The sequence below is a fragment of the Hypanus sabinus genome, chromosome 12, assembly GCF_030144855.1.
Source record: "Hypanus sabinus isolate sHypSab1 chromosome 12, sHypSab1.hap1, whole genome shotgun sequence".
Classification (NCBI taxonomy): Eukaryota; Metazoa; Chordata; class Chondrichthyes; order Myliobatiformes; family Dasyatidae; genus Hypanus; species Hypanus sabinus.
Window position 1 is genome coordinate 101,081,915 of NC_082717.1, and position 13,696 is coordinate 101,095,610.

A 13,696-nucleotide genomic window follows, 5' to 3' on the forward strand; every position below is an offset into this window, starting at 1 on the left:
GTCAGCAGTCCTAAAGGAGTCTGATGAGTTTTAACATGGAATTTACAAGAAATGTGCAGAGGTGCAGCAGAACAGGCAGCAGCTTAGACAGCATTACACGACCATCAGGCTCTATAATGGGGGAGTGATGGGGGGGGACTGTTAGACTTATTTTTCTTCTTTCTACTTCTCTTCTAATACGTAATGCAACTGTGACGCTGCAATTTCCTTTGGGCTCAATAAAGTATCTATAAGCTGTAAGCTGAAGTGGGGAAATAGACACAAGACCAAAAATCCTGCCAACATCTTTTTTATTAGATGCAATTTAATACTTGAAAGACCATATTAGTACAAGACTTGCAAGTATAAAGTACGAAGTACAAGATTGGAGGAGCCAAGCTGGCCACTATTGTGAAGGAGTGTGACAGGTCTGTACTACTCACCTAAGGATGACAAGGTTCAGATTAGAAACCTGCACCTCAGCGTTTACAACATCTAAAGTCAGGCACGCACAGGTCGCAGCAGAAGTCTTCTCAGTTGATTAGGTTAAATAGAATACGACAATTTGCTCTTGCTACAGGATTTCTTTTTACAAATACATTTCACTATTTGTTTGATCTGGAGTAAAAAAAAACTTTACAAATAGATTGTATTCTATAAAATAGTCAGATTACCACACAGAGCTAACCATTATTCTCAAGGTAATAACTTCCTGACATCCTAAATGTTGAAGTGCAAATCTTGTAATAGCAAAAATATATAAAATATGATCCGTTCCCCGTAATTTTTAAACTGAACTGTCCGAAGCAACCATTGCTGAGTTCTGATATTATATTCAATCTATGGCAATTCATAACTGGATGTAATGAGGAAAGAAAAGAGTGTCTTAAATGTTTCAATAGTGTATTGATCATGCGTGGGGCCCACTGTGTTTGCAGGTGCTCGGTAATATAAAATATATTATTAGTGACACTGTATGGAATGTTTTTACATGGGTGACTATGACTTGTGGCACAAGTCTGATATCCTCCATTGATAGCCTTAAGCTCCCCTCCTTTTCCAAAGAAACACTTTCTGTAATCTATTTTTGGCACCGAATAATCACTTATGCGCCACTGCACGTTATATCAGATTAAAGGCGGCTTTTCTTCAAGCTGGAAAAGTTATTGAACAATTACACGACTAACAATCTGGTTCACCGCTCAAGAATGCGGAGGATCAAAAGAAATTCTCAAAAATTTGGACACTTCCATATAAAATTTAGACAAGAAAAAGATACGTTGGCTGTGGGCCCAGCCACTATTCTAAGTGAGAAAGTACTTCCAATGTTTGTTTCTCCGTCCACGGGAAGGCCCATGGACTGCTATCCAGGAAGCTTTACATCGATTCAAACTCATCCACCCTCTGCTTGGTGTTCCCCCTCCGGATCTGGCGCAGGGTCTTGTACTTGTCCTGTCCTTTCCGCACGTTTTCCAGGTGGATGATATCATTGGAGGTTTTCTTGCTATCATCTCTGGACTGGGCCAGTTCAGTGCTCAACAACTGGGATGGAAAGGAGAGAAAACATACAACTTGGGTCAACCAACCCACCCAAGGCAATTGAAACCCGGACAAAACTTATCACTCTGTTTCCACCTCAGTGACTTCCTGCTGATGATTCTGTCTACTGTACACTAACCATCCAGCCTCAAGACTCCATCCACCACCCGTTGCCTCAAGTACCACCTACTTCCTTCAACACACCAGACCGCCCTGAATTGTTATGATCTGAGACTGCCCTTCAGCCCTACTAACGTAAACTGGCTCACGGAAGATCAACTGCTCTCCCCCCCCCACCCCCCCCAGCTTCTCCATCATCCCACCAACTGTCCATATCAAGCCGTGCTTCAGATCCACACACACTGGCCCAGATCGCAATCAGTCCTGTGTACCAGATACACTCATCACCTTTTGCCCAAACTGTTAACCTTTCAGCAGCCCAAACAGAAGTCTCCTCCGTTGTCAGCCCTGCCCCTCTACACCAATCACTGCTCCACTCCTACGTGTGCATTCCCTCAGCCACCGGCATCATGGATCAGCCCGTGTTACACCATTCCACAACACATTCTCCGTACCCAGTAACAAAACCAGGATCAGCCCGTGTTACACCATTCCACAACACATTCCCCATACCCAGTGACCAAACCAGGATCAGCCCGTGTTACACCATTCCACAAGACATTCTCCATACCCAGTGACCAAACCAGGATCAGCCCGTGTTACACCATTCCACAACACATTCTCCATACCCAGTGACCAAACCAGGATCAGCCCGTGTTACACCATTCCACAACACATTCTCCATACCCAGTGACCAAACCAGGATCAGCCCGTGTTACACCATTCCACAACACATTCTCCGTAACCAGTGACCAAACCAGGATCAGCCCGTGTTACACCATTCCACAACACATTCTCCGTACCCAGTGACCAAACCAGGATCAGCCCGTGTTACACCATTCCACAACACATTCTCCATACCCAGTAACAAAACCAGGATCAGCCCGTGTTACACCATTCCACAACACATTCTCCATACCCAGTGACCAAACCAGGATCAGCCCGTGTTACACCATTCCACAACACATTCTCCATACCCAGTGACCAAACCAGGATCAGCCCGTGTTACACCATTCCACAACACATTCTCCGTACCCAGTGACCAAACCAGGATCAGCCCGTGTTACACCATTCCACAACACATTCTCCATACCCAGTGACCAAACCAGGATCAGCCCGTGTTACACCATTCCACAACACATTCTCCATACCCAGTAACAAAACCAGGATCAGCCCGTGTTACACCATTCCACAACACATTCTCCATACCCAGTGACCAAACCAGGATCAGCCCGTGTTACACCATTCCACAACACATTCTCCATACCCAGTGACCAAACCAGGATCAGCCCGTGTTACACCATTCCACAACACATTCTCCATACCCAGTAACAAAACCAGGATCAGCCCGTGTTACACCATTCCACAACACATTCTCCATACCCAGTGACCAAACCAGGATCAGCCCGTGTTACACCATTCCACAACACGTTCTCCATACCCAGTAACAAAACCAGGATCAGCCCGTGTTACACCATTCCACAACACATTCTCCATACCCAGTGACCAAACCAGGATCAGCCCGTGTTACACCATTCCACAAGACATTCTCCATACCCAGTGACCAAACATGGATCAGCCCGTGTTACACCATTCCACAACACATTCTCCATACCCAGTGACCAAACCAGGATCAGCCCGTGTTACACCATTCCACAACACATTCTCCATACCCAGTGACCAAACCAGGATCAGCCCGTGTTACACCACTCCACAACACATTCTCCATACCCAGTAACCAAACCAGGATCAGCCCGTGTTACACCATTCCACAACACATTCTCCATACCCAGTGACCAAACATGGATCAGCCCGTGTTACACCATTCCACAACACATTCTCCATACCCAGTGACCAAACATGGATCAGCCCGTGTTACACCATTCCACAACACATTCTCCATACCCAGTGACAAAACCAGGATCAGCCCGTGTTACACCATTCCACAACACATTCTCCATACCCAGTGACCAAACCAGGATCAGCCCGTGTTACACCATTCCACAACACATTCTCCGTAACCAGTGACCAAACATGGATCAGCCCGTGTTACACCATTCCACAACACATTCTCCATACCCAGTGACCAAACCAGGATCAGCCCGTGTTACACCATTCCACAACACATTCTCCATACCGAGTGACCAAACCAGGATCAGCCCGTGTTACACCATTCCACAACACATTCTCCGTACCCAGTGACCAAACCAGGATCAGCCCGTGTTACACCATTCCACAACACATTCTCCATACCCAGTGACCAAACCAGGATCAGCCCGTGTTACACCATTCCAGAACACATTCTCCATACCCAGTGACCAAACATGGATCAGCCCATGTTACACCATTCCACAACACATTCTCCATACCCAGTGACCAAACATGGATCAGCCCATGTTACACCATTCCACAACACATTCTCCATACCCAGTGACCAAACCAGGATCAGCCCGTGTTACACCATTCCACAACACATTCTCCATACCCAGTGACAAAACCAGGATCAGCCCGTGTTACACCATTCCACAACACATTCTCCATACCCAGTGACCAAACCAGGATCAGCCCGTGTTACACCATTCCACAACACATTCTCCGTAACCAGTGACCAAACATGGATCAGCCCGTGTTACACCATTCCACAACACATTCTCCATACCCAGTGACCAAACCAGGATCAGCCCGTGTTACACCATTCCACAACACATTCTCCATACCGAGTGACCAAACCAGGATCAGCCCGTGTTACACCATTCCACAACACATTCTCCGTACCCAGTGACCAAACCAGGATCAGCCTGTGTTACACCATTCCACAACACATTCTCCATACCCAGTGACCAAACCAGGATCAGCCCGTGTTACACCATTCCACAACACATTCTCCATACCCAGTAACAAAACCAGGATCAGCCCGTGTTACACCATTCCACAACACATTCTCCATACCCAGTGAACAAACATGGATCAGCCCGTGTTACACCACTCCACAACACATTCTCCATACCCAGTAACCAAACCAGGATCAGCCCGTGTTACACCATTCCACAACACATTCTCCATACCCAGTGACCAAACATGGATCAGCCCGTGTTACACCATTCCACAACACATTCTCCATACCCAGTGACCAAACATGGATCAGCCCGTGTTACACCATTCCACAACACATTCTCCATACCCAGTAACCAAACCAGGATCAGCCCGTGTTACACCATTCCACAACACATTCTCCATACCCAGTGACCAAACCAGGATCAGCCCGTGTTACACCATTCCACAACACATTCTCCATACCGAGTGACCAAACCAGGATCAGCCCGTGTTACACCATTCCACAACACATTCTCCATACCCAGTGACCAAACCAGGATCAGCCCGTGTTACACCATTCCACAACACATTCTCCATACCGAGTGACCAAACCAGGATCAGCCCGTGTTACACCATTCCACAACACATTCTCCATACCCAGTGACCAAACCAGGATCAGCCCGTGTTACACCATTCCACAACACATTCTCCATACCGAGTGACCAAACCAGGATCAGCCCGTGTTACACCATTCCACAACACATTCTCCATACCCAGTGACCAAACCAGGATCAGCCTGTGTTACACCATTCCACAACACATTCTCCATACCCAGTGACCAAACCAGGATCAGCCCGTGTTACACCATTCCACAACACATTCTCCATACCGAGTGACCAAACCAGGATCAGCCCGTGTTACACCATTCCACAACACATTCTCCATACCCAGTGACCAAACCAGGATCAGCCTGTGTTACACCATTCCACAACACACTCTCCATACCCAGTGACCAAACCAGGATCAGCCCGTGTTACACCATTCCACAACACATTCTCCATACCCAGTGACCAAACATGGATCAGCCCGTGTTACACCACTCCACAACACATTCTCCATACCCAGTAACCAAACCAGGATCAGCCCGTGTTACACCATTCCACAACACATTCTCCATACCCAGTGACCAAACATGGATCAGCCCGTGTTACACCATTCCACAACACATTCTCCATACCCAGTGACCAAACATGGATCAGCCCGTGTTACACCATTCCACAACACATTCTCCATACCCAGTAACCAAACCAGGATCAGCCCGTGTTACACCATTCCACAACACATTCTCCATACCCAGTGACCAAACCAGGATCAGCCCGTGTTACACCATTCCACAACACATTCTCCATACCCAGTGACCAAACCAGGATCAGCCCGTGTTACACCATTCCACAACACATTCTCCATACCGAGTGACCAAACCAGGATCAGCCCGTGTTACACCATTCCACAACACATTCTCCATACCCAGTGACCAAACCAGGATCAGCCCGTGTTACACCATTCCACAAGACATTCTCCATACCCAATGACCAAACCAGGATCAGCCCGTGTTACACCATTCCACAAGACATTCTCCATACCCAGTGACCAAACCAGGATCAGCCCGTGTTACACCATTCCACAACACATTCTCCATACCCAGTGACCAAACCAGGATCAGCCCGTGTTACACCATTCCACAACACATTCTCCATACCCAGTGACCAAACCAGGATCAGCCCGTGTTACACCATTCCACAACACATTCTCCATACCCAGTGACCAAACCAGGATCAGCCCGTGTTACACCATTCCACAAGACATTCTCCGTACCCGGTAACAAAACCAGCCAAGCACACAGCTCATATCCTGAACCCTTCCCCTGGCGACATCCCGGCCTTGCCCATCACCCCTTGCCTGTCCAGCCGCTGGCTAACCCCCAAACTCCCTCGCCCATCCAGCCCCGGCCTCGCCCAACACCCCCACACATCCAGCCTCGGCCTCGCCCAACACCCCCACACATCCAGGCCCGGCCTCGCCCGTCACCCCCACATATCCAGCCCCGGCCTCGCCCGTCACCCCCACACATCCAGCCCCGGCCTCGCCCGTCACCCCCACACATCCAGCCCCGGCCTCGCCCAGCACCCCCACACATCCAGCCCCGGCCTCGCCCGTCACCCCCACACATCCAGCCCCGGACACTCCCGTCACCCCCACACATCCAGCCCCGGCCTCGCCCGTCACCCCCACACATCCAGCCCCGGCCTCGCCCAGCACCCCCACACATCCAGCCCCGGCCTCGCCCGTCACCCCCACACATCCAGCCCCGGCCTCGCCCGTCACCCCCACACATCCAGCCTCTGCCTCGCCCGTCACCCCCACACATCCAGCCCCGGACACGCCCGTCACCCCCACACATCCAGCCCCGGCCTCGCCCGTCACCCCCACACATCCAGCCCCGGCCTCGCCCGTCACCCCCACACATCCAGCCCCGGCCTCGCCCGTCACCCCCACACATCCAGCCCCGGCCTCACCCGTCACCCCCACACATCCAGCCCCGGCCTCGCCCGTCACCCCCACACATCCAGCCCCGGCCTCACCCGTCACCCCCACACATCCAGCCCCGGACACGCCCGTCACCCCCACACATCCAGCCCCGGCCTCGCCCGTCACCCCCACACATCCAGCCCCGGCCTCGCCCGTCACCCCCACACATCCAGCCCCGGCCTCACCCGTCACCCCCACACATCCAGCCCCGGACACGCCCGTCACCCCCACACATCCAGCCCCGGACACGCCCGTCACCCCCACACATCCAGCCCCGGACACGCCCGTCACCCCCACACATCCAGCCCCGGCCTCGCCCAACACCCCCACACATCCAGCCTCGGCCTCGCCCAACACCCCCACACATCCAGCCCCGGCCTCGCCCAACACCCCCACACATCCAGCCTCGGCCTCACCCGTCACCCCCAGACATCCAGCCCCGGCCTCGCCCGTCACCCCCACACATCCAGCCCCGGCCTCGCCCAACACCCCCACACATCCAGCCCCGGCCTCGCCCAACACCCCCACACATCCAGCCCCGGCCTCGCCCGTCACCCCCACACATCCAGCCTCTGCCTCGCCCAACACCCCCACACATCCAGCCTCGGCCTCACCCGTCACCCCCACACATCCAGCCCCGGCCTCGCCCAACACCCCCACACATCCAGGCCCGGCATCGCCCGTCACCCCCACACATCCAGCCCCGGCCTCGCCCGTCACCCCCACACATCCAGCCCCGGCCTCGCCCGTCACCCCCACACATCCAGCCCCGGCCTCGCCCAGCACCCCCACACATCCAGCCCCGGCCTCGCCCGTCACCCCCACACATCCAGCCCCGGACACGCCCGTCACCCCCACACATCCAGCCTCTGCCTCGCCCAACACCCCCACACATCCAGCCCCGGCCTCGCCCGTCACCCCCACACATCCAGCCCCGGCCTCGCCCGTCACCCCCACACATCCAGCCCCGGCCTCGCCCAGCACCCCCACACATCCAGCCCCGGCCTCGCCCAGCACCCCCACACATCCAGCCCCGGCCTCGCCCGTCACCCCCACACATCCAGCCCCGGCCTCGCCCGTCACCCCCACACATCCAGCCTCTGCCTCGCCCGTCACCCCCACACATCCAGCCCCGGACACGCCCGTCACCCCCACACATCCAGCCCCGGCCTCGCCCGTCACCCCCACACATCCAGTCCCGGCCTCGCCCAACACCCCCACACATCCAGCCCCGGCCTCGCCCGTCACCCCCACACATCCAGCCCCGGCCTCGCCCGTCACCCCCACACATCCAGCCCCGGCCTCACCCGTCACCCCCACACATCCAGCCCCGGCCTCGCCCGTCACCCCCACACATCCAGCCCCGGCCTCACCCGTCACCCCCACACATCCAGCCCCGGACACGCCCGTCACCCCCACACATCCAGCCCCGGACACGCCCGTCACCCCCACACATCCAGCCCCGGCCTCGCCCAACACCCCCACACATCCAGCCCCGGCCTCGCCCAACACCCCCACACATCCAGCCCCGGCCTCGCCCAACACCCCCACACATCCAGCCTCGGCCTCACCCGTCACCCCCAGACATCCAGCCCCGGCCTCGCCCGTCACCCCCACACATCCAGCCCCGGCCTCGCCCAACACCCCCACACATCCAGCCCCGGCCTCGCCCAACACCCCCACACATCCAGCCCCGGCCTCGCCCGTCACCCCCACACATCCAGCCTCTGCCTCGCCCAACACCCCCACACATCCAGCCTCGGCCTCGCCCGTCACCCCCACACATCCAGCCCCGGCCTCGCCCGTCACCCCCACACATCCAGCCCCGGCCTCGCCCAACACCCCCACACATCCAGCCCCGGCCTCGCCCGTCACCCCCACACATCCAGCCCCGGCCTCGCCCATCACCCCCACACATCCAGCCCCGGACACGCCCGTCACCCCCACACATCCAGCCCCGGCCTCGCCCGTCACCCGCACACATCCAGCCCCGGCCTCGCCCAGCACCCCCACACATCCAGCCCCAGCCTCGCCCGTCACCCCCACACATCCAGCCCCGGCCTCGCCCGTCATTCCCACACATCCAGCCTCGGCCTCGCCCGTCACCCCCACACATCCAGCCCCGGCCTCGCCCGTCACCCCCACACATCCAGCCCCGGCCTCGCCCGTCACCCCCACACATCCAGCCCCGGCCTCGCCCGTCACCACCACACATCCAGCCCCGGCCTCGCCCGTCACCACCACACATCCAGCCCCGGCCTCGCCCGTCACCCCCACACATCCAGCCTCGGCCTCGCCCGTCACCACCACACATCCAGCCTCGGCCTCGCCCGTCACCCCCACACATCCAGCCTCGGCCTCGCCAGTCACCCCCACACATCCAGCCCCGGACACGCCCGTCACCCCCACTCATCCAGGCCCGTCACCCCCACACATCCAGCCCCGGCCTCGCCCAACACCCCCACACATCCAGCCCCGGCCTCGCCCGTCACCCCCACACATCCAGCCCCGGCCTCGCCCGTCACCCCCACACATCCAGCCTCGGCCTCACCCGTCACCCCCAGACATCCAGCCCCGGCCTCGCCCAACACCCCCACACATCCAGCCCCGGCCTCGCCCGTCACCCCCACACATCCAGCCTCGGCCTCGCCCGTCACCCCCACTCATCCAGGCCCGTCACCCCCACACATCCAGCCCCGGCCTCGCCCGTCACCCCCACACATCCAGCCCCGGCCTCGCCTGTCACCCCCACACATCCAGCCCCAGCCTCGCCCGTCACCCCCACACATCCAGCCCCGGCCTCGCCCAACACCCCCACACATCCAGCCCCGGCCTCGCCCGTCACCCCCACACATCCAGCCCCGGCCTCGCCCTTCACCCCCACAAATCCAGCCTCGGCCTCGCCCAACACCCCCACACATCCAGCCCCGGCCTCACCCGTCACCCCCACACATCCAGCCTCGGCCTCGCCCGTCACCCGCACACATCCAGCCCCGGCCTCGCCCGTCACCCCCACACATCCAGCCCCGGCCTCGCCCGTCACCACCGGCCCTCACCATCAGCTGCTGCTGCACCCGCTCGTTCTTCTCCACCTCGGTCATGCGTTGCTCCTCGATCCTGTGGTCCAGGATGCCCTCTGAGACCAGCTCAGCACTGTCTGAAGAGTGGTTCTCCTCAACATCATTCTGGTCAGGGTCCTCCGGCACCTCGTAGACGGGAGGGGGTGGGGGAGGGGGCGGGGCGGACAGCACCATGTGTAGCTCCTCCTTGGTCTTCTCCAGATCCTCTTGGACGGTCTGTGCCTGTGGTGGATACGAAGTCAGTGCCCAGCCTCTCAACGACCACCTGTGCCGGGGGGCACGTGCCAGGCCCTGGCCCGCGGCTGCCCCTGCTTCCAAATGCAGGAGGTGCCCCATTGAGAGACAGAGTCTCGCCCCGTGCCCCAGACCCACCTCTCAAGGGAGTGTGTGTGTGCATGTACTCTTGTGGGTGTGCGTGTGCTCACGGGTGTGTGTCTCATGCATGTGCGCAGGCTGGCGTGTGCACGTACACTTGTGAGTGCGCGTCAGGGTGTGCAAACCCTTTGGGGGTGTGCCCACGTTAACAGAATTGCCACAGGAGATGGTCTCACCCGATGCTGACATTCAAACCCTTTGGGGGTGTGCCCACGTTAACAGAATTGCCACAGGAGATGGTCTCACCCGATGCTGCCATTCAAAGGCTTCCTCCTCCTTCATCCTCCTGGCGTCCTCCAGCTCCTCGATCTTCGCTGTATATTCAGACAACTCTGCGGCCTAGTACAAACAGCAAACTCAGTGAGAGCCCCCCACTGCACCTCGCCCCTCAGCTGAGGGGCACAGAAACCACGTTACCTCTGCCCTGGCAGACACCCCCCCCCCCCACCCCGCCCCCAGCTGAACTCAACAGAACCACCTGGAACTGTGGAACTGGCTCAGGGACAGGCGCCGGGCGGTTTGACAACTGAAACCATCAGCAGACAGCTCGGGCCCATTTCTCTCTCCAGAGTCACCGTCCGACCGGCTGAGGGATTTCAGCACCGTCTGCTCATGTTTCCGATGGTCAGCACCCGCAGACTTCTCACTCCACACACAAAGATTTCGCTGGTAACTGATATTCAGGTTAAGACTCCCTCCCCACTGGAATGTGGAATGCGGATGAGAGAGTCACTGTGGATATGGGGGGGGGGGGGGGGTGCTCTGTCACTCCAACGCCTCAGACCTCGGCCCTCTTACCTACTGCAGACTCCAGGCTTCATGCCTGACAGGATAATGAGGGTGAGGCGAGGGGAGTGAGGGGTGGGGTGGGGGTGGACTGGTGTAAGGGGGAGTGAGGGGTGTAAGGGAAGGGAGGGTGTGCAGGGAAGGAAGGGAGGGTGAGTCAGTGTATGAGGAATGGTTTGAGAGCCAGTGTTCGAGGGAGGACAAACTAGTGCCTGGCAGCCGCACCCCCACTGGTCCCGGTATTTACCAGCTGCTCCTGGCTCTTCATCTGGTCCTCTGCTTGCCTCTGCAGCTCCTCCTTGGCACGCAGGGCCTCCAGGCGTTCGAACTCCAGCCGCTCGGCCTCCGCCTTGGCTCTCCTCCTCTCATCCTCCAGCTGGGCAGCTCTCTGCATCTGATCGGCCAGGTCTAGGATCCCAGACAAAGAACCATTCACCAATCATGGTGGGCAGAGGGCTCAACCGTCAGCCAGCTCCTCATTACGATCCTGGCTGAGTTCCAATCCCAGCCCCACAAACCCGACATCTCCAACACCCATTGACCACCTGTTGACATCAACCCCCTCTCGTATCAGCAGCAAGTGACGGCTCTGGGCCCGTACTTGCTGGAGTTTAGAAGAACGAGGGAGGATCTCATTGAAACCTATTATATGTTGAAAGACCGAGATAGAGTGGACATGAACAGGATGTTTCCTTGGGTGGGGGAACTCTAGGACCACAGGGTACAGCCTCAGAAAAGAGGGATGTGCATTTAGAACAGAGAAAAGGCGGAATTTCTTTAGCCAGGAACTGCTAAATCTAGGCCAGGTCACTGGGTTCATTTAAGGCAGAGGTCCTTGATTAGTCAGGGTACGAAAGGTTACCGGGAGAAGACAGGAGAGTGGGTTAAGAGGAAAATGGATCAGCCATGATGAAATGGTGAGGCAGACTCAAGGGGCCAAATGGCCTGATTCTGTTCCTATGGCCTTATGGTCACTCTAGAGCCGTGACTCTTCTGATGGGATCCACTCTACTTTTCAGTTGCCCTTCTCCAGCTTCCACTCAACGTCAAGAATATCAGTAGGAGAAGCACTGATGAGTTGGGACGTTATTTCTTAGAATGCAGGAGACTGATGGAGGAATACATAATTATGAGGGTATAGATAGGGGAAATGCAAGCAGGTTTTTTCCACTGAGGCTGGGTGGGACTACAACCAGAGGTCATGGGTTAAGGGTGAAAGGCGAGAAGTTTAAGGGGAACATGAGGGGAAACTTCACTCAGAGGGTGGTGAGAGTGTGGAATGAGCTGCCAGTGCAGGTGGTGCATGCAAGCTCAATTTCTTTGCTTCAGAGAAATTTGGATAGGTACACGGATGGTAGGGGTATGGAAAGCTACAGCCTAGTTGATGGGACCAAGCAGTTTAAATGGCTTGGCACGGATTAGATGGGCCAAAGGGCCTGTTTCTATGACTCTATCAAATCTGCTCTCCTATTCAGTAAGATCATTGCTGATCTGGTTGTGGACTTTGCTCCATCGATTGGCCTTCTCCCCATAACCCTTAATTCCCCGGCTACTCAAAAGTCTACCTGATTATGAAGTTCCTCTGGCTTACGGGTGTTACGATGCAGTGGTCACTGGGCAGGACGTGGTGACCAACCCCCGTGTACCCGTGAGACAAGGCTGGCCACTTACCCTGCTCAGCTTTCTTTGTCTGATCCTCGTAATGTTTCAACTTCAACATCAAGTCACGGGCTTCCCTCTCCATCTGCTCCTTCTCCCTCTCCACCATCTCTCTCTTTTGCTTCTCCTGCTCCAGCTGAGCTCTGCACACGAGACGGCAAGGTTAGTGTTACCAACGTAAACGCCACGTCCGCAAGGCGCAGACTTCCCTGGTGGGACGGAGTCTCGAGGAGTCATTGCCAGTGTGGAGGCTGCACAACGTAATGCACACAACATGCTGCAGGAGCTCAGCAGGTCTGGCATCTCTGGAACTGAATAAGCAGCTGACGTTTCGGGCCGACACCCCTTATCGGGACCGGAAAGGAAGAGGGAAGGCACCAGAATAAAAGGGTGGGAGGAGGGGAAGGAGGATTACTAAAAGGTGATAGGTGAAGCCAGGTGAGTGGGAAAAACAAAATGGTGAAAAGGAATCTGACAGGAGAGGAGAATGAACCGTGGGAGAAAGGGAAGGAGGGGTGGACCCGGGGGAGGTGATAGGCAGGTGAGAGGCTAGGGGGGAAAAGGGGAATGGGGAAAGGGGAAATTTAGTTCTACCGGAAGGAGAAATTGATATTAATGCCATGAGGTTGGAGGGTGGCACTAAAGGAGGCCATGGACTGACAAGTCGGAACAGGAATGGGGACAACAATTAAAACGGTTGCCCACTTAGAAATTGTGCTTTTGCTGGATGGAGCGGAAGTGCTCAATGAAGCGAT

General features: G+C 56.3%; 1 protein-coding gene across 1 annotated transcript in view; it reads right to left on the bottom strand.

The window, feature by feature from the left end:
• Positions 1-273: 273 nt before the first annotated feature.
• The window catches only part of ezrb (ezrin b), a 91,837-nt gene continuing 78,414 nt past the window's right edge, over positions 274-13,696 (bottom strand). Inside the window, exons 9-13 of the mRNA XM_059986562.1 lie at positions 12,954-13,084; positions 11,530-11,690; positions 10,743-10,835; positions 10,098-10,343; positions 274-1,521 (exon numbers count right to left, since the gene is read on the bottom strand). Coding sequence (XP_059842545.1) covers positions 1,357-1,521; positions 10,098-10,343; positions 10,743-10,835; positions 11,530-11,690; positions 12,954-13,084 — 796 coding nt within the window. The 3' untranslated portion in view covers positions 274-1,356. The remainder of the gene's footprint in view (positions 1,522-10,097; positions 10,344-10,742; positions 10,836-11,529; positions 11,691-12,953; positions 13,085-13,696) is intronic.